Source organism: Chelonia mydas, chromosome 14 (assembly GCF_015237465.2).
Source record: "Chelonia mydas isolate rCheMyd1 chromosome 14, rCheMyd1.pri.v2, whole genome shotgun sequence".
Lineage (NCBI taxonomy): Eukaryota > Metazoa > Chordata > Testudines > Cheloniidae > Chelonia > Chelonia mydas.
Window position 1 is genome coordinate 26330482 of NC_051254.2, and position 19442 is coordinate 26349923.

The window sequence follows — 19442 nt, forward strand, 5'->3', positions numbered from 1 at the left end:
CACAGCTCCATTCACTTTATTTAGCAACTCTGAAAATCAGACAACTTTTATTTAGGTGCATAAAGAGATATGCAGATGCCTCGTCTTAGGTACCTATGTTTGAAAATGTGACCAGAGTTATTTGGCTTAGAAGAGGGGGCCCTGTACTGAGTCAGAGTCTCCACACTTGCATGAGCTCGCCACACAATGCTCTTTGGGACATCTGTACAGAGGGGTCCGACAGGGGAGCCATAAACTCCTCCTTTTTAGATTGTTAGCTCTGTATGGTGAGGAGTGTCATTTTCTATACATTTGTACAGCGCCCAGTATAATGGAGTCCTGATCATGGTTGGCCTTTAGGTACTAATGCAAAATAAATGTTAAATTATATAGGTGGGAAATATGAAAAGAACATTATTAAGACTGCAAAGTCAAGCACTCAGAAAGTAGGAAATGTCAGAATTAAGGCTGCCTGGGCAACAATAATTTGCCCCCCCCTTTGAATATGCATTATGACACAGTCTTTACATGATCACAGACTATGATCTTCACAGGACCCCTGTGCACTGAATGGGAGAGAGCCTCTTGAAAAAAATGTGAACCTGTAATTAAAGATACTATAAATGCACAAGGAGCCAAACTTAAGATTGCACAGGTTTCAGAGTAGCAGCCGTGTTAGTCTGTATCCGTAAAAAGAAAAGGAGGAGTAGTGGCACCTCAGAGACTAACAAATTATTTGAGCATAAGCTTTCATGAGTTACAGCTCACTTCATCGGATGCATGCAGTGGAAAATACGGTGGGGAGATTTATATACACAGAGAACATGAAACAATGGGTGTTACCATACACACTGTAAGGAGAGTGAGGTAAGGTGAGCTATTACCAGCTATTTTTTTCTCCCCCCCTCCCCCAACTCTCCTGATGGGGGAGGGATAGCTCAGTGGTTTGAGCATTGGCCTGCTAAACCCAGGGTTGTGAGTTCAATCCTTGAGGGGGCCATTTAGGGATCTGGGGTAAAAATTGGGGATTGGTCCTGCTTTGAGCAGGGGGTTGGACTAGATGACCTCCTGAGGTCCCTTCCAACCCTGATATTCTATGATCCCTCTATGTGACACACACACTGTTGGTGGGTTTCACAGAGGAATGCTGGACTCTGGTTTCAGTTCCAGGTTTAGCAAGAGAACATGCTGTAGTGGTTACAGATGTTTCTGCCCCCTGTCCAATCTGCCCTGACCTTCCTTACTATTAACCCTCTCAGCCTCCAACTGCCTCCTTTCCCCTTGACTCTTCACAATTATGCATTTGAGTCAGGCTTATTCCTCCCTCTCCAGTGACAGCCTGGGAGAGACCATCTCGCTGCTTTCACTTCCATTGCCTGGTGCCACAACAGCCCTTGGCAGCTGGTAGGAGCAATTTCAGGAATAGTACTGCTCAGCCATTGAAACCCTGAGCTGGAGAATGCTCATTCGCACTGTGGAGACGGCATATGCTCAGTCAGGTTACACATATGTGCTGTGAAGGGCTGGAGTATGCCCAGTGCAGACGGAATCTTCAGAGAATAATGCTGCAAATTTCTCACAACTTCTACTGAGCATGTGCAAACTGAAGCTTTTCAGAGACTCATAATTTTGTCGAAATAGGGCAGATTTTTTCGGGGACAGCAAAAGTCACCTTTGTGACCTTGACTTCCATAACAAATGCTGTGACTTGTATGAATTTTCAAAAAAGTCATGGTCTTTGTCAGCCGACCAGACTTCTGATGAACAAGATTCCACATGAATTTTGACAAGTTTGGTTCTACGTATGTCCAGTGCAGGACTATGGCTTTTAAAATTATTTAAAAATTTGATCTGAATATTAAATGGATTTAAACAACATTTAATGTAAAATACAGGCTATTTTGCAGTTTTCCTAAGGTCAAGCATGACAGTCGTCTGAAATCCCCACCACAAATTTGTATCTTATGGGCCACAACTTTTCCTGTTTTCTACCAAAACTGTTTCATTTGCATTTTTTTCAAGACAGCACCATGATTTTTCCCCCTGACAACCAGACAAACTCATATCACCTCACCCAAACTATCACCTATCTCTTCCCTTAATTTTATCAGGAGCAACACATTTGTTCCTGCTTGTTATATTTCCGGAGCCAGCAGAGGAGGCAGACACAGAGGGAGCTGATGGTCAAGCAGCTGTCTGTTTTGCTTGCTTTATTGCTCTGGGTGCAAAACTGAAACTGACATGAAAGTGAGGCTTTGCCCTGGGGAGTGCTCAAACATTTAAAGAGACAGGACTTCATATTCCTCCATCCTACTTTATAAAACTTTCCAAACACATATACATTATCATATACATGGCTAACAAGAAACACTATATCAACGAAGAATCATGTTGACAACCTGCAATAGCAACTCACTAACTAAATAACTTATACGTGTAGGTGCACAACTGGTTTTTGCACTCTCTTGGGTTACCATGGTGATGGTGGCGTGGCAGTCTTGAACAACAAGCATAGTAAATGGTAAGAAATCAACAAAAAACACTAAGTCATCAAAATCAGGAGTTGTAATGGAAGGACGTTTGATTGGAGGAACAGAAAGTCCTACTGGAACATCCACAGACTCTGGTACTAGCTGAGGCTGCAACTGGTCCATATCTTTTTTTTTCCATAAAATACCACTGGATAGTTTTACCACAAATGAAAAAGGTCCCGTGCATTTTCAAATTCACCAGGTACCCATTTCACTCCACAACTGCGGTTGCAAGTCCACACTAAGTCTCCAACTTGGAAAGAATAATGACTAGTCTTACATTGTCGATCAACTCGCACAGCTTGGAATTTGGCTACACACGAGTAAGGCTGCGAGTGTCACGGAAGTCATCGATTCTGTGACTTTCCATAACCTCTGTGACTTCTGCACTGGCCAGTGTGCATGGCCCAGGGGCCACCTGAGCAGCTCAGGCAGCCCTTGGGCCAGCTGCATCAGCCGCTGGGGGGCAGTCTCAGGCCACCGCCCCCCCTCCAGCAGCAGCAGGAGTTTGGATGTGGGAGGAGGCTCAGGGCTGGGGGTTGGGATGTGGGAGAGGGTGAAGGCTCGGGGTGGCACTTACCTCGGGGCTGTTCCCTGGAAGCGGCGACATCCCTCGGCTCCTAGGTGGAGGCGTGGTCAGGGGGCTGTGTGTGCTGCTTCCGCCTGCAGGCACTGCCCCCGCAGGTCCCATTGGCCATGGTTCCTGGCAAACAGGAGCTGCGGAGCCGGTGCTCGGGGCAGAGGCAGGGTGCAGAATTGCCTGGCCTCGCCTCCACCTAGGAGCTGAGGGAGGGGGATGTCAACACTTCTGGGGAGGCGTGGAGCCAGGTAGGGAGCCTGCCAGCCCTGCCAACCTCTCCTCCCAGCACCAGCAGGGGGCCCAGGCCACATGCAACTGCCTGCCCCCCCCTGCAGCAGCGGGGGTTCTGGGCTGTGCAGTGCCTTCTGCCCCTGCACAGCACAAGCAGGGGTCCCAGGCTGCTGCCCCAGCACCCACGGCACCCCCAGGCCACCCCCTCAGCACCCACGGTGCCCCCTAGGCCACCCCCCAAGCACCCGCAGCACCTCCGGGCTGCCCCTACCCCCAAGATTTAATCAGGGGTATATAGTACAAGTCATGGACAGATCACAGGCCATGAATTTTTGTTTAGTGCCTGTGACCTGTCCATGACTTTTACTAAAAATACCGACGACTAAAACATAGCCTTACATGAGGCAATTTTGAAAACATAGCAGGTTCCAACAGGTTCACAAAGATGGTTTCAAGAAAAGAGTTGCAGGTGATTACTGTGTAGTATCAACTGGTGTGTTCCCGTAGACAAGCCAGAAATTTTCCAGTTTCTGCTCATGACTCAGAATAGACTTGTTAGCTTTTAAGGCATGCTTAAGTGTTTGTACAAAGCATTCCACTAGTCCCTTTGTAGCAGGATGGTAAGGAGCTGAGGGTATGTGCTGAATTCCATTTAAAGCTAGAAATTCTTCAGGACAGAATCAAGGTCCATTGTCACTCATTAACTGTAATGGTAATTCAAAATGGCTAAACAAGGTACGAAGATGTCCAATGGTCTTAGCAGCTGTATAGAAGTCATTCTGAAAACTTTGGGCCATTCTGAATCGACATTTACTATGACTAAAAACATATAACCATCTAAAGGTCCAGCAAAGTCCACATGAATACATGTCCAAGGAGTCTGAGGTCATGACTAAGGATGTAGATGAGCTGGGCCAGCAGCATGCTGAATTTGTTGACATGTAGTACCACACTGCACCTTCCTCTCAATGTCTTCGTTAGTCCCTGGCCACCAGACATGACTCAGGGCTATGGCCTTCATCCATACAATGCCAAAATGACCTTTGAGAAGAGCTTCCAAAACCTGATATTGAATTTATTCTGGAATGATCACTCACATTCCCCATAATATGCAACTGTGATTCACAGATAATTCATGTTGATATGACATGACTTGTGTAAACTGGGGATTCTTATGATCCAACACTGTACCCTTTAGTACCATCCCCTTCATTTGAGAAAGAATGTCACCCACAATGATGAACTCCCTTCAGAATCTCATCCATGGATTTCTGGAACAGGGCAGGTGCCAATGTGATTCCAAAAGGCAACCTGTTGTAATAAAATAAGCCTTTTTGTGTGTCGATTGTGAGATATTTGTGAGATGCCAGATCAATCTCCATTTGTAGGTATGCATTGAGAAAATCCAATTTACTGAAACACTATCCACCACTAAGAGTAGCAAACAAATTATCAATATGAGCTAGTGGATACGGGTCTACACATAAAACTGGATTCAGTGTCACTTTGAAATCTCCATAAATTTGGACTGAGCCATCCTTCTTGATCACTGGTATGATGGGTGTAACCCACTCACTTTGTGAAACGGGTGATAAGATTCCAATATTCACTAATTGATCCAAATCGGCTTTCACCAGAGGCTTCAGAGCATAAAGCACAACTCTGGGCTTACAATATTTCAGCTCACTGTCAGACTTAACAGTGAACTTCACTGATATGTTGCTCTTCTGTCCAAGCTCTTTCTCAAAACCTTTGAAATATCTGTCCAATATTTCTTGAAGATTTTGAGGCACTTTCATGATCACCTTGTCATGGGCCAATTCATCTTGTGTTACACAAGCCAAGATCTGCCAGATAATGGTGAATACTTCCCTTCAATCACACACAAGGGTAAAATGACTGATTGCCCATCGACTTGAATTTTCACCTGGATTATTACATCTTCAAAACCATGGAGGTTTCTTCCAAGGGAACTTGTGACAAAGTCTGGTGATAGCAGCAGCTCCAATATCAAGCTCCATTCTTGTAGGAACTCCTTTGATCAATGGTGTAACCCAGATGCCATCTCTGACTCCAGCGTCTGATAAAAGGTGTAGTGCATGCTCTTGTCTTTTCAACATTATAAATTCCTCACTTCCAGTCTTTCCTGGGGTCCATCTTCATAGGGGTCTTCTTGGATATACAGTTACTCTGTGTTGCTGGTCACTGAACTGTGCGACAGGCTGCTGCAATGTGTCCTTTCTTCTGGCACTTTCTGAAAATAACTTATTGTGGCCTGTAATCCTTCTCAGAGTGTGCAGTTTGTGCACAATGGCCCCACAGAAATTCCTTATGTTCCCATGGTTTTCTGTCCCGTCGATGCAGGAATTGAACTTCGTTCACACTAAATTACAAAGAATCCTTCTCTGTGGTCTCCATCGCAGCCAGTACTTCAACAGCCTTCTTGAGTGTAAGTGCTGATACAGTCAATAACTTCTTCCAGACCTGGTCGCTGCATAGTCTATATACCAATTGATCACGTAGGTCATCACTTAATGTTTGTCCGAATTGACAGTGTTCTGACCATTTCATTCAAGCAGCAGCAAACTGTGCTTGCTACTAACTCTCCATTTCCCTGATGTTATTGATGAAACTGATACCATCCTGCTATCATCAGGGGTGTCGGAGAAAAATGTTCCTGCATTGCTGCAGTAATTGTGTGGCAGTTCTAGACCGAGTGGGAGACAACAGGTCATGCCACAGTCTGTCTGCCTTTGGACCCATAACTCTCAGCACGGTTTAAACTTTTTATCCATCAGGAATAGTGTAGCAAGTTACAAGTTGCTCAGAATGTTCAAGTTACACCACCAATGAGTTGCTGTTGTCATCAAACTCACCAACTTTGCCCACAAAAGGTGCCATTTCTCTGTTCTCCTCTTGGACTTCATGCCTCCTGGATGCCTTTTCCACAGGGAAATTCTTTTTTGTTATTGCACTACCTGCACTCGATCACCCTCTTCTGGCTGTGTGCTTACACATTCCTTTGGCCATGCTTGTGCTCCTGCTGCCTATAGACCCTCAGTGCCTGCCTGACAGCACATGTTCAACAAGTATGGCTGCTTGCTTCCATGTCACTGCTTTTCATTTGCACAAGCCCCGGGCAGCAGCCTATTCCTTTGTTCTATCCTTATTTCTCTACTTTCTCTTCTCTAGCTGGCTGATTCATGCTGTCTCAGGAGCAAAAAACAGCAGTCTGTCACCCTGTGCCACAAAGTGAACTTTGCCCCCTTTTTTCAATAGTATTATTTTCTTATTTTCCTTCTTTGTGATCAGCTAATGGGAGCACTGGACACTTGTGGGATATAACTTTCTCATCACCAAATGTTATATTTCTGGAGCCAGCAGACAGACGCGGGGGGAACTGTTGGACCACAGCCTTTTTGAGTATAAGTTTTGCAGCCAGAACAATAAAACCACCATAGATGTGTGCTGTGGTGGCTTTATTGTTCTGGCTGCAAAACTGAAACTCACACAAAAGTGAGGCTTTGCACCAGGGAGAGAGGAGTGCTTGAACAGGAGTGCTTGAACTGCTCTGTGCATGATCTTACTTTCACCCACCATTCATGGTTGTAGCTCCATGTCAACCCTCAGAACATTACCCAAGATGAAAGCCTGGCCCCAATAAAGTTAATGGAAGTTTTGCCGTTGACCCCACTGGAGTCAGGATTTCACCCCTCATCTCTCCACCTTCTTAAGCAGATGGATCTTAGTAGGCTCTCCAACCGGATATATTCTCTTGATCCCCTTTGCTGACACATCACCCTTTTGCTGATTCTTGTCCATTTGTTTGTAATCATCAAAACTTCTCAAGTTCTGCTTCATATACAGACCTGCTACAGTGCCTCAGACATATCAGTGCCTCACGAAACCACCACACATTGCTCCTCACCATCAAACTCCCAAAATAAACACTGTTGTCTAGAAAAACCAGCATACGGCCACTATGAAATGCTTTACAGGGCTGTGCTCCACACTGCCAAGACTAACTTCTACTTCTATCACATTCCAAGATTTTTGATAACCATCTTCCATGCAATTATTATTTATTTTAATTTATACAGAAGCATAGATAGGTATGGTGCTTCACAGACAATGAAAAGACATTCTCCCTGCCCTAAGTAATTTGCAATTTAAGGGACACATTGTCCCTGGCCTGTGTGTGTGTGTGCGTGCACGCACAGATGATTGGAGAGCAAAAGGAACCTGTCCCCACTTATAGGCCCTCATCAGAAGGGTCAGGCACAACAGCAGTTCCTGCAGGCAGGAGAGCACAGGCATTGCTCCCGTCTGTCACCCCTGAGCATGCAAATTGCCTCACTGGGGGCAGGAAGAAGATAGACAACAGCCCCACCCCTGGTGCATTGGTTGGGTGTGTTTGGCCGGGGAATAGTTTTCAGTCTAAAGGGATGGTGCCATATGCATATTCCATGCATGTGTGCTATGGAACACCAGGAGTCCTTGTGCCTCTCTTACAACTTCCCCTGGGGCTGTGCAGCTCTGCACCACCTCCTATGTTAACTGTAGGTTAAATGCCACAATCTTCCTCTAAATTATGGAATGACATGAAAAGGGAGGGAAAACAACACTGAAGGAGTGTGGGGGTTAGGATGAGAAGAAAAGTGGCAATAAGATCCTGGGGTTGCTTGTGTTAATAAAGCCCCTGACTGTTTTTAAAGATTTCTATTATTTCACTTTGGGACTGGATTTTATAGGCCTCATGGGGAAAATATATTTGAAAGAAAGTCTTAAACATGGGAACTGTTTTATAATAAAAATAAAAAACAACAGATGAATATTTTTGCAAATATTATTGTTGAGTTTGTCTCCTTCTGCAGAGAGTTTTATTAGTCATTACACATGGAAATTCACAACAGTGAGGGTGTGCTGTCAAATTAAGCACTATGAAAGAGCTGAGTGCTGAATAAATAATTAAATTATTATAGTAAATAAAACTTCCAAATATTTGTGGAAATGTTGGTGAATCCTGAAATGTCACAAATTTGAACACAAATGATTATTCATGTGGAAATCTGTACTGGAAGTACTCTGTGCACTTGCCATTGTTTGCCATTCATTATTTTGTGGCTTTAAAATGTTTGTGATCCAATCAGGGAGCAGAAGTAATCTCCTGGGCTTTAGGGTGACTACACAGCACACATAACGAACAGTGAATAGCTGAAGAGAACAGCTTGTGAACAACCTGTGGTCTGAAAACTATTAATCCAAAATATTTGGGGCTAGATTCTGTCATCCTTATTACTGAAGAGTGGTGGCATCTCACTCCAGAATGAGCTCCTTTGGTTTCACTGAGGCTATTTGTAGAGTAAAATACTACTTAAATGAGTAAGGGATGCAAGATCTGCTCTATGAATACTGACCATTTAATAACAAATAGACTTAAAGAACAACAGGATTGTTTCATGAACAATGCACTAACCAGAGCAAGGGTCTGAACTCATTACAAATACTACATGTAGTGAATAGTTTGATCTGTTCTATTAAATAAGACTGATTCTCTTCTTTGGCTTATTGAGTTCTTCCTTTCTTCCCAGGCTTTTCTGGACTGGTTGTGTGGAATTAGCTTTATTATTTATCATAAGAACGGCCATACTGGGTCAATCCAAAGGTCTATCTAGCCTAGTATCTCAACAGTGGCCAAGGCCAGGTGCCCCAGAGGGAATGAACAGAACAGGCAATCATCAAGTGATCCATCCCCTGTTGCCCATTCCCAGCTTCTGGCAAACAGAGGCTAGGGACACTATCTGTGCCAATAGCCATTGATGGACCTATTCTCCATGAACTTATCTAGTTCCTTTTTGAACCCAGTTATAGTCTTGGCCTTCACAACATCCTCTGGCAAAGAGCTCCACAGTGACTCCAAGATCTCTTTCTTGAGTGGTAACAGCTAATTTAGATCCTACCATTTTATATGGAAAACATAATCCCAACTATACAATGCACATTACTGCTAATAAAAGTTCATTGTTCAAGACCAAAGCTTGACAAGAGAATGGCAGAGATATGGCTCCTTGAGGATAAGTATGTGGTAAATATTTATAGCCTGTGGTGTGGAATACACAAATACTAGTATACACTAGTGCCCACAACAGATTCATGGTGGCTAATAACCTTTCCATGCCTTGCAGCAGGGAATAACTAACTTTATAGGGGTTCTTCAGCTCCTCCTCTGGATCTGCAGGGAAATCCCCATTTGTTTGACTGTCCTTCCCTATTCCCCCACCTCCTAGGAAAAGACAACCAGTCAGAAATGCTTCATGTGCTGAAGGACCATCTGGAGTTCCCTTCCCTCTGCAAACAGGCTGGAGTGCTTGAGAAACCCTCCTGTATCATGTTCTCAGGGGAACTTGGGAACAACAGCTCCCTGTCATTCTGCAACTCTGGCTGGAGCTGCCTGCCCCCCAACCTGGGTAGGGGAGTTGAGTGCTATCACTAGACCTTGGAAAAGGTGATGAAGAGGTCCCAGGCACACAATGGGACAGGGCAGCAGAATCAGCTGTGGGGCTCTGCAAAATGGTAGGGGGAATGAATTAATGGTGTGTGTGGAGGAAGCGAGAGAGAGCAAAATAATTGCTGTTTGGTGTGTGGGGAGAACTATTAGTTGGTCCATGAAAGGGAAGGGCAAACTGAATTGTGTGTGAGAGGGAAGAGGGTGTGCGTGGGAGGGAAGAGTGTGTGTGTGGAGACAAGAGGGATGTTTAGGAGGGAGCCAGAATTTGAAGATCTCTTGATTCTTCTAAAAATTTAGTTTCTAGTTTTTTGGGGGTTTTGTTGTTATTTTTTTAAATCTTTAAATTTTTTTTTTTTTTTTACAAAAATTAAGAGCTGCTCTTGTGCTTTGGTCTCTGTTATGGAACAAGGCAACACTCACAACAGACTCAGGTCCAGCTGAAGCAGCATCAGGCTTTATTCTGAGACCACCTAGTGAGTAAAAGCCAGGCAGCCATTGCATTGAGCTAACACTGGCATTTGATGAGTTCTTACATAGTAGGTGAGGAAGGCCTCTGGTGAGCAAAGACCAGTAGGGGGTAAGTTATAGTAATTCAGTTATAACCTCTTCACAGGCTGCATTTACACTTCCCTTAAGGATGCCTACCAGGAATCTTGGGTCTGGACTTGGTAGGGTAGGTTTGATGAAATTTTCTAATCTTATCAGGGGCATGGATGTGACTGGTAGGTTCCTGTGACTGGTTAACCAGCCCATAATTCTCCCAATCCACAAGGTACCTCATTTCCCCCAGACTATCTAGAGTCAAGGATCCTTTGTACACGATTTTTTTCATGGCCTTGGATAATAAGTGGTGAAGGTGGAGGGTTGAATCATCCAGCAAAGGGATTGTCAGTTTATTACTTTAACAGCAAAATGCAGAAGACCGGATGTACTCTCAAGGAGCTAGGCAGAAACAGTTTGACTATGACAGGGTTGATTTGCTGGATGATTTGCTGGACCCAGGTGTTCATGATCTTGTTTATGTGAGGGATGAATGGAGGTGAAGTTTCATGATGATAACCATACCCAGTCAGCAATGATGAAATGAAGGACTTCCCAACAGTGTCAGTCTATGCAATATTTGTAGGCACTTTTGGCTGAGTTGAGATGTTTTCTCAGTTCCTCTTTAAGATGGTACAAATGCTGGACTAGGTCAGTGGGTGCAGGGACATAAGACACCCCTGGTAAGGATGGATGGAAATGTAGATGGAAGCCATAGTTAGTATAGAAGGGGCTGCAAAGGGTTGAGACAGAGTTGTTATAGGCAAATTTGGCAAAAAGAAGGAGTGAAACCCAGTAGTCCTGGTGATAACTGATGAAACAATGAAGGTATTGTTCAATTATTTGGTTAACCTGTTTGATCTGCCCAGAGGTCTCAGGATAGTAGGCAGAGGAATTATATACCTTAACATTCAGCAACTTAAAAAGTTTTGACACAAATGGGAAACAAATTGTGGGGCCTGGTCAGAGATGATGATAGATAGTAACCCATGCAGTTTGAAGACACAAGTAAAAATGACCCAGGCTGTCCCTAAGCAGGGGAAACTATGGGATAAAGTGGGATATTTTAATAAGGTTGTGGGTGATAACTAAGATGGTTCTATTGCTCTTTAAGCTGGGTAGGTCAATGCTAAAATCTATAGCGATAGATAACCAGGGCTGGCATGAAGTCCTCAAGATGTTTCACATGAGGGTGAGTGGTGGGGCAGTCTTTGTTGGAGAGCAAATATTGCAGGAGTTAATATATAACTTGATGAAAGGTTGCATCTTTGGCCATAGAAAATGTGTGTTTTAAAGTGGCCAAAATTGGCAGCTAAAGGAGAATCATGTCAAAGTTTAAATGCTTCAAGCCATGGTGGCCTTGTGGGACATATATATGGCCCTTGAAATAAAGGATCCCATCTTCAATGAGGAAGCTGGGGTTAGGAAGTTGGTCACTGGCAGCATTCTGAGTCAACATGACTCTTGTCGTAAATGGGTCATTAGATAACAAGGATCAGATGAAGGGCAGCAAATTCCTTTCTACTATGGCATTGGCAAAATTACAATACATAAGGATTATAGAATATTCTTGAGTTCTTTCTCCTAGTGTATTCCCTCCTAAGACATTGTGTGGTGAGCTTTCTGGGTGCCTGAATGGTACATCAAAATGAAGTAAAATCTGGAAAAAAATAAAGACCACTGGTTTTGATGTTGTTTCAGGGTTTTCACAGCATGTAGATATTCCAAAATTTTGTGATCTGTATATACCTGGGCAAGAAATTGGGTGCACATGGAGTTGATTCCGGTGTCCATGTTGTTAAGATAGTACAGCTTTGATTGCCTCAGCTTAAAGGATTTCACCGGATCTGAGCACCAGAATAGGTGTTAACAAAAATGCTTCCATTAAGTGGTCTAAAAAAGACTGAGTTGTCCATGTCCAGGCAAATTGGGTATTGTTGTGGAGCAATGCAATCATAGAGGACACCAGTCTTACAAAATCCTTGATAAAAATTGGTAAAGATTTGCAAATCCAAGGAAATGTTGACGTTCACACACATTTCTTGGGGTTTCCCAATTCCTGATCACAGATACTTTTCTATTGTCCATGCTGATGCCACTTGAGAAAAATATATAATCTACAAATTCCATGGAGGACTGGCCAAATTCACATTTTTCTAGTTTTGCGTAGAGCCCAAGCTCATGAAGACATTCTAGTACTATATGAATGTGTTGGTCATGGAGGAGTTGGGTTTCTGAGAAGATAAGAATATGATCCAGGTAGATCACCACAAATTGATTTAAAATGCTTCTAAAAATGTAATTAATGAAATGCTGAAAAGTGGCCAGGGTCTTTGAAAGACAGAAAAAGGCATCACCAGATACTCAAAATGGCTATACTAAACTAAATTGTAAGTGCCTCAAAGGCTTGGTAAACAGCATTGTGGAGCACAATCTGTCAAATAACTCAGTGATAAAAACCAAGGGATATCTATTTCTAATAGTGATTCTACTCAAGGCATGATAATTGATACAAACACAAAGTCAGACATCTTTCTTCTTCACAAATAACAGAGGAATACTGGCCAGAGAGGTCAACACCTGGATGAAATTTTTTTGTAAGATTTTCTTGAAGGTGTTTCTGAAGAGCCTTGAGCTCTTGTTCCAGCAGAGCGTACATTCGCCCAATTGGATCTTGGCTCCTGGCTTTAGATCAATAGGACAATTGTAAGGAATGTCCACATTCCTTTTATCAAATATGTTTGCTAGATTTTGGTATTTTGCTGGGATCACAGGGTCTGGGTTGGGATCTTTGGTCCTAACTATTCCAACAACATGGTCTGGACGGGCATTGGTTGGTAGTACCTTAATTGTTACCACAATTATGGACATCAAAGGTGTTTGAAGGACTAGGTTGAAGTTGGCTAATGTGTTGGGAACAATGCACAATAGACCTAGTTGTGTTGCCTTCTGGGGTTTTGGTACTTGGTCCCACAAGGCACAACTGTCAGCAGTAACTTGACTTCAATTGCTCTTCTTGTGCCCTCCATGAAATATGTGGATCATTCAGTGTAAATCAAGTAATACTGAGGACAATAGGAAAATGCAGCAATTTGACTAAGTTGACTTCATTGTGATCCTGAATCACGACTTCAAGGGGGGTGGTCTCTTGGTTAACCAGGCCTGAAGAAAGCAGGGTGCCATCAATGGACTCAACATAATCAGGAGTAGGTTTACATTAAATTGGGACTTTATGTCCATGAAATTACTGGATGCATCAGAGTTAACAAGTTTGCATTGTATAGGGCTGGACACTGGAGATTCCTAAGTTTATGCTAGGTTTACATTTCAAGGGACAGGTAGCCACAAAGTGGCCAGATCCACCACAGTATGACAAAGACCATTCTGGTGACAATGCTTCTTCTCTTGACCAGTGAGATGAGTTCAAGTTGTGTCAATGCACGTAGTTTCAATCACATGATTAGTTTGTGATGCCTGCAGAAATGTCATCACATAGAAACAAGTTTGCTGGAATGAACTTTTTCTTTCCTGATGTCATTCAAACAAGCAGACATCAATCCAGATGTATAAATTGACAAAGGAGAATAGGGTCATTGATGGTTTCAACCAGGCCAATGCATCCTTATCAGGTGTCAAAAGTGAGCAGTGTAGTCTGAAATGGACCAGCAACCCTGTTTTAGGGAGTGAAGGGAGGCTTTGGTCACATGAGTGTAGTTTGGGTCATCAAATATAGTTGAGATAGCACCGATGAAATCAAAGTTATTCAGCATGGGACTGTACTGCTGCAGCAGCAGTGATTCCTAATTCAGAGCTTTTCTGGTCAGTAGGCTATTTATAAGCCCTACCTTGGTCTAGTCTGTAGGGTACATAAGCAGCCAGAGCAGATAAAGTAGATGGCCGTGATTCAGGAAATCACAAAATTTCTATCTGTCACAAACAAACATACCCACCAATGGGACTGAGGGCCCCTATCGGATGGTATTGGGGGCTGAGAAGCCTGGAGAGCAGTATTCTATACCTGTAGTTGCACCATTTGGTTCTGGAGGCTTTGGAGGTTATATCAGCCACAGGTATGTTTGTGTTTTGCATTTCCTAGTAGAAATCATGAAGGGAGGAGATGGGTTAGTCAGTGGTCTCAAACTATCATGGAACAAGATAACACAATAGACATGTTAGGCTGAATCAGCGTCAGGCTTTATTCCAAGAACGCAGCACAGCACCTAATGGATAAGAAGCCAGGCAGCTGTTGCATTGAGTAGTCAGACTTGCACTCGCTGAGTTCTTATATAGCCAATGTGAGTGGCTGCTGGAGGGCAGCAACCACTCGTGGGTAAGCTACACTTACAAGACCTGCATGGACTGCATGAATTCCTTATGGTCTCATATGACAAGTAGTGCACAGCTTAGGTCTGTACCTGGATTGGAACCGCCCCCAGGAAAACTCAGCTGGCTGCAGGAAGTGATGGCGGTGATTCAGTAGGTGGCACTCTGAGTCCTTACTGATCCCCAATACCACAGCATGGCACTAGGGCATGCTAAGAGATACAGGTGATTCTGAAGGGGTCGCCCTGCCCACCCCCCATCCCCTCCAGGACCCGGGCTTAAGTCTTCAGCACCCCAGATGTGGGAAGTATCAGGGATGATGTATGTTTTGAAAGAGGCATAAAATTGGGGTCCTAACAACTTATCACTAAAGATCCCTTATCACTTACTGCAAAACAAAGTGTTGTGGTTACAGCTAGTACTGGTACCTATATTCAACCGCCCTACATTTCCTCTAGCGTTTCAGTTGGCAAGTCATTATTCTTCTCTTCCTCTCCTAAGACACTTGTGTTACTTGATCAAAATGGCTGCCATGTCTTACCACTTTGGTGGCTGTGTATACTTATATATATTGCATAGCACTTTTGGAACTTTCTAAAGGAAAGGCACCATGGTAATACAAATGACTAGTAGCACTTTGATATTTATCACATACCTGTATTTGTAATCATGAAAGCTCATTTGTTGGGCTTTGAGTTTGGAAATTAACAACTTTAGAATTTTTAGGAAGATGCAGAAATTAACCTTAAAAGAAAATATATATGGATTAGTTACAGTAAATGTCACTATACAGTAATATCAGTTATACATGTGTATATAATATACATCTGAAAAACTAAAAGAACATGAAAGTTGTAACTTCAAGCAGTCAAAAGTTAGGAAATGTCAATTATGTTTGCCTGTGCAACCTTCATTCTGCTCCCTTGTGCGTATGCATTATGAGACAGTCTTTAAATATACTATCACATTTTAGTTTTTCCACATGACCCCTGCCTCATTTAGTGAATGGGCAATTATTCAATGTTTCCTTTTATCATCCTCTTGCAATGTGTGCCCCCCAGGCCTAATTTAATACACACCACCAAAACCACTGATTTCAACTGCAGGTGAGAGTACTCAGCACTTGGGAAAATCTGGCCCTAAGGTCTCGAGTTGGGCACCCAGAAAAAGATACAAACAATTATGGCCAGTTGTGAAAATGTTGGTTTTAACAACTTGCTAGCATCACACAGGAACTCTGTGGCAGAGGCAGGGATAGAATCCAGTTTTCCAGGGTTGTGTTCAACTTCCTTAACCAGCAAACCATTCTTTCTCTTCCTGCGACCCCCTGCTTCATTCACCACACAACTTCCAAATTCTGAAACAAATGAGACAGGTCCTATGGACAACAGCCTCTTTCACTACACTACTCTGATTCATCCCCCGGGCAGATCCATCCTGTGCACTGAATGAGGCAGGAAAAAATATGTGATCATGTAATTAAAGATGGCATGGACAATCTTAATTCTGGAATTTCCTTGATGACTCCCCATTTACAACTACATTTGGAGACCTATCACTTAGCCAGTGTTTAATCCACTGAATTTGTGCCATGTTAATTTTATATCATTCTCGTTTTTAATCGAAATGTTGTGCAATAGCAAGTCAAACACCTTACAGAAGTCTAACTATGTTACATCAACTCTGTTACCTTTACCAACCAATTTTTAATTTTATCCAAAAAAAGTTAATGTTAATTTGACAGGATCTATTTTCCATAAACCCATGTTGATTTGCATTACTTACGTTTGTGACATTCTATACCTTGGGGGAGTGTCCTGGAACCCCCATATTCCTCATTTTTATATAATTGTGATCTTACATATAAAGCATGCCTTGTAAGGTATCAGGGGAAAGGTTATGATGTGCTGAAAGTCGTTTCTCTATCCATATGTGTATATCATTAATGCATATGAAGTTATGATAATTGTGTTGTATGGTGGCCACTAAAACATGCTGTAAGTTGGGGAATCAGCCAGACATTAGCTCCCCAGAGACAACAGCAAGGAAAGTAGCCAACACCCAGTGGGGTGTCAATCAACTCATCAACAACCATTGTCCAGCAAGGGAGCTACGACGCGACTCACCTGCATGAGGCCACACCAGGGGAATTGCTCAACCTTGCCTGGAGACTCAGCAATGCACCCAGACATGCCTGGACTTGCGTTTTCCAAGCACATGGACTGAGGGTATAGACAGACACACTGGCCACATGCTTGGCTTTTTTTCCTTCACCCACCTATGCAAGCATCAAGGACACTCTGAAGACTCCAACTGAGGGGACTGGCCCAGATTTCAAGGGTGAAATCTGTGGACTATGAACTGCAATATCCAGTGGGGAGAGAAAAACTACTTAGTCTAGTTGTTGCCCAGTCTAATAGGGTTGAGAGTTTAGACTGTGTGCTTATATTTTATTTCTTTCTATCACTATCTAGGGGGGGAGGGATAGCTCAGTGGTTTGAGCATTGGCCTGTTAAACCCAAGGTTGTGAGTTCAATCCTTGAGGGGGCCATTTAGGGATCTGGGGCAAAAATTGGGGATTGGTCCTGCTTCAAGCAGGGGGTTGGACTAGATGACCTCCTGAGGTCCCTTCCAACCCTAACCTTCTACGATTCTATCATTTAAAATCTATCTTTTATAGTCAATACATTTAACTGTTTATCTTTACCAGTGACTTTGTATGAAGTGTGTAGCAAATCTGCTCAGGTTTTGCAAAGGCTGGTGTATATCCACTTTCCACTGATGAAGTGGTGACCCAATTAATAAATCTGTACTGCCCATCTTGAGCAGTGCAAGACAGTATATTCCTGAGGTACAGTGCTGGGAGCTGGGGGGATCTAGATCTAGTGCCTTTCTCTGTGAGATTCATGAGTGACTCTGGGAGCATTCATGCAACCTAACTGGGTGTGGGGTCTCCACATGAGGTTGGTCTGAGTGATAACAGCACCTGGAGGGGTTTGCTGCTGATCACTTCCAAGGCATTGTGAGAGACAGCCCAGGCTGGAGAGAGTTCAGGGGGGCACAGCAGTCCCAGGCTACACCCCGGGGAACCAGTCACAATATTATTTTCCTTTAATTCTTGATAATAAAGTCCAATATCCGCTGCTCCATTATCTTGCCTAAGATTGATGTCAGGTTGAAAGTCCTATAATTACCTGGATCATCTCATTTAACCTTTTTAAAAATTGGCACTACACTAGCTAACTTCCAGTCTTCTGGAAGTTCCCCAGTGCTTCAAGACTTAGTAAAAATCAGCATTAATGATCCAGTGAACTCCTTAGCCTGATCTTTTAAAACTCTTGGAAGCAAGTTCTCTTGCTCTGCTGATTTAAAAATGTTTTACTTTAGTAGCTTCTGTTTAACATCTTCCTGATAGTCACCCTGCTCTCAGTTTTGATGCCCAGTGCTAAAGTGGCCACCAGCAGCTAGGAGGAGCAATCACAGGGAATCACATGCTCCACCCAAGGCAGCCCTTGGCTGGAGCCTGCTCAGTCAATCTGAGGGGATGGCACCTGCACAGCGTGGTCACATGTAGCAGCCAGTAGGGATAGAAGCACGGTCCGTGCAGATTGAATCTTCAAAAAATGTAGCTGCTAACCTCTAGCAAATCACTATTGAGCAAATGAAAACTGAGATTTTTCAGAGTCTTATAACTTGGAAAAATGTGGAATTTTTTTCAGAGGGACTGTAAAGGGCACATCCATGACACTAGGGACTCCCTCTGCCAAATGTCAAGTCCCTGCTCTAAAGTATGGAGGCATTGAGGCTTCTCAGTGAAGAAGCTGTCAGGATTTTTTTTTAACATGGACAAACAGATTTCCCCCAATCTCATTTTCAGAAAAGGCTGACCTGTTTTTGCTGAAACTTTCAACATGCAAAAAACCCAACTAACTAAACCTTCAGCCTGATACAGACACCCAACATGGGAAATTTCAATTCAAACTGTTAAAATCTGGCAAAGTTACAGGCAATTGAAAACAGGTTCTTCTAAGGGGAAGTGTTTGGCAACATTAGCTGTTGGTGGTGTGACCAGCTCCACATATTATTGTGAAGATGTTGGTCATGACTCCATAGTTCAGTTTGAGGTGAGTTTTGTACTCAAAGCAGCAATTCAGCCTTTTATTGTGCATGAAGAACACAGTGTAGTCCTCTGAAATTTGTAGCACTTACTCTGTGAATACAGATTGCTTTGTCTGAGCATTTACAAATACACTGTTAACTAGTCTATAAATTAGAATTGATTTGAAAACAGGACGCTTAATTTTTTTTTTTAATAGTTTTTGCTAGCTTCCATGCTTATTCAAATAGGGCCTGGCTGGAGTTGGAATCTTGCTGAGGAAGGAGAATATCTCCACAGCAGGGGAGGCATCCATTGGGGCACATGCATTGGGAATTATGGACATCTCCTATGACCCAATTGTCCTCACTTATTCCCCCTACCCACCCATATTCCCAATTTTTGCCCCTTCACTCCCTCATTGCTGTTCACCTTTCTATTCCCCCTCATATTCCTGTTTACTCACATAATCTTCCCACTGCTGGATGTTTCCCCCTCCCCTTTCTCTGGTGTCTGGTGATAAAGGGCATGAGCGTGGGGGAGCAGAGGAACAGTGAGGATGTGGAGGGGAAGAGATTGGGGAAGGGGGCAGAGTGAAAGCTGGGTGTGTATGGCGGAAGGGGTTGTTTTAGGGAAACCGGTACCATGCAAAGT

The 19442-nt window shown here is 43.3% G+C and overlaps 1 protein-coding gene across 1 annotated transcript in view; it reads right to left on the reverse strand.

Moving 5' to 3' along the window:
• Positions 1–19442, reverse strand: part of GLP2R (glucagon like peptide 2 receptor) — a 128886-nt gene that overhangs the window by 17171 nt on the left and 92273 nt on the right. The window contains exon 10 of the mRNA XM_043528476.1: positions 15348–15436. Within this exon, the coding sequence (XP_043384411.1) occupies positions 15348–15436 (89 nt within the window). The remainder of the gene's footprint in view (positions 1–15347; positions 15437–19442) is intronic.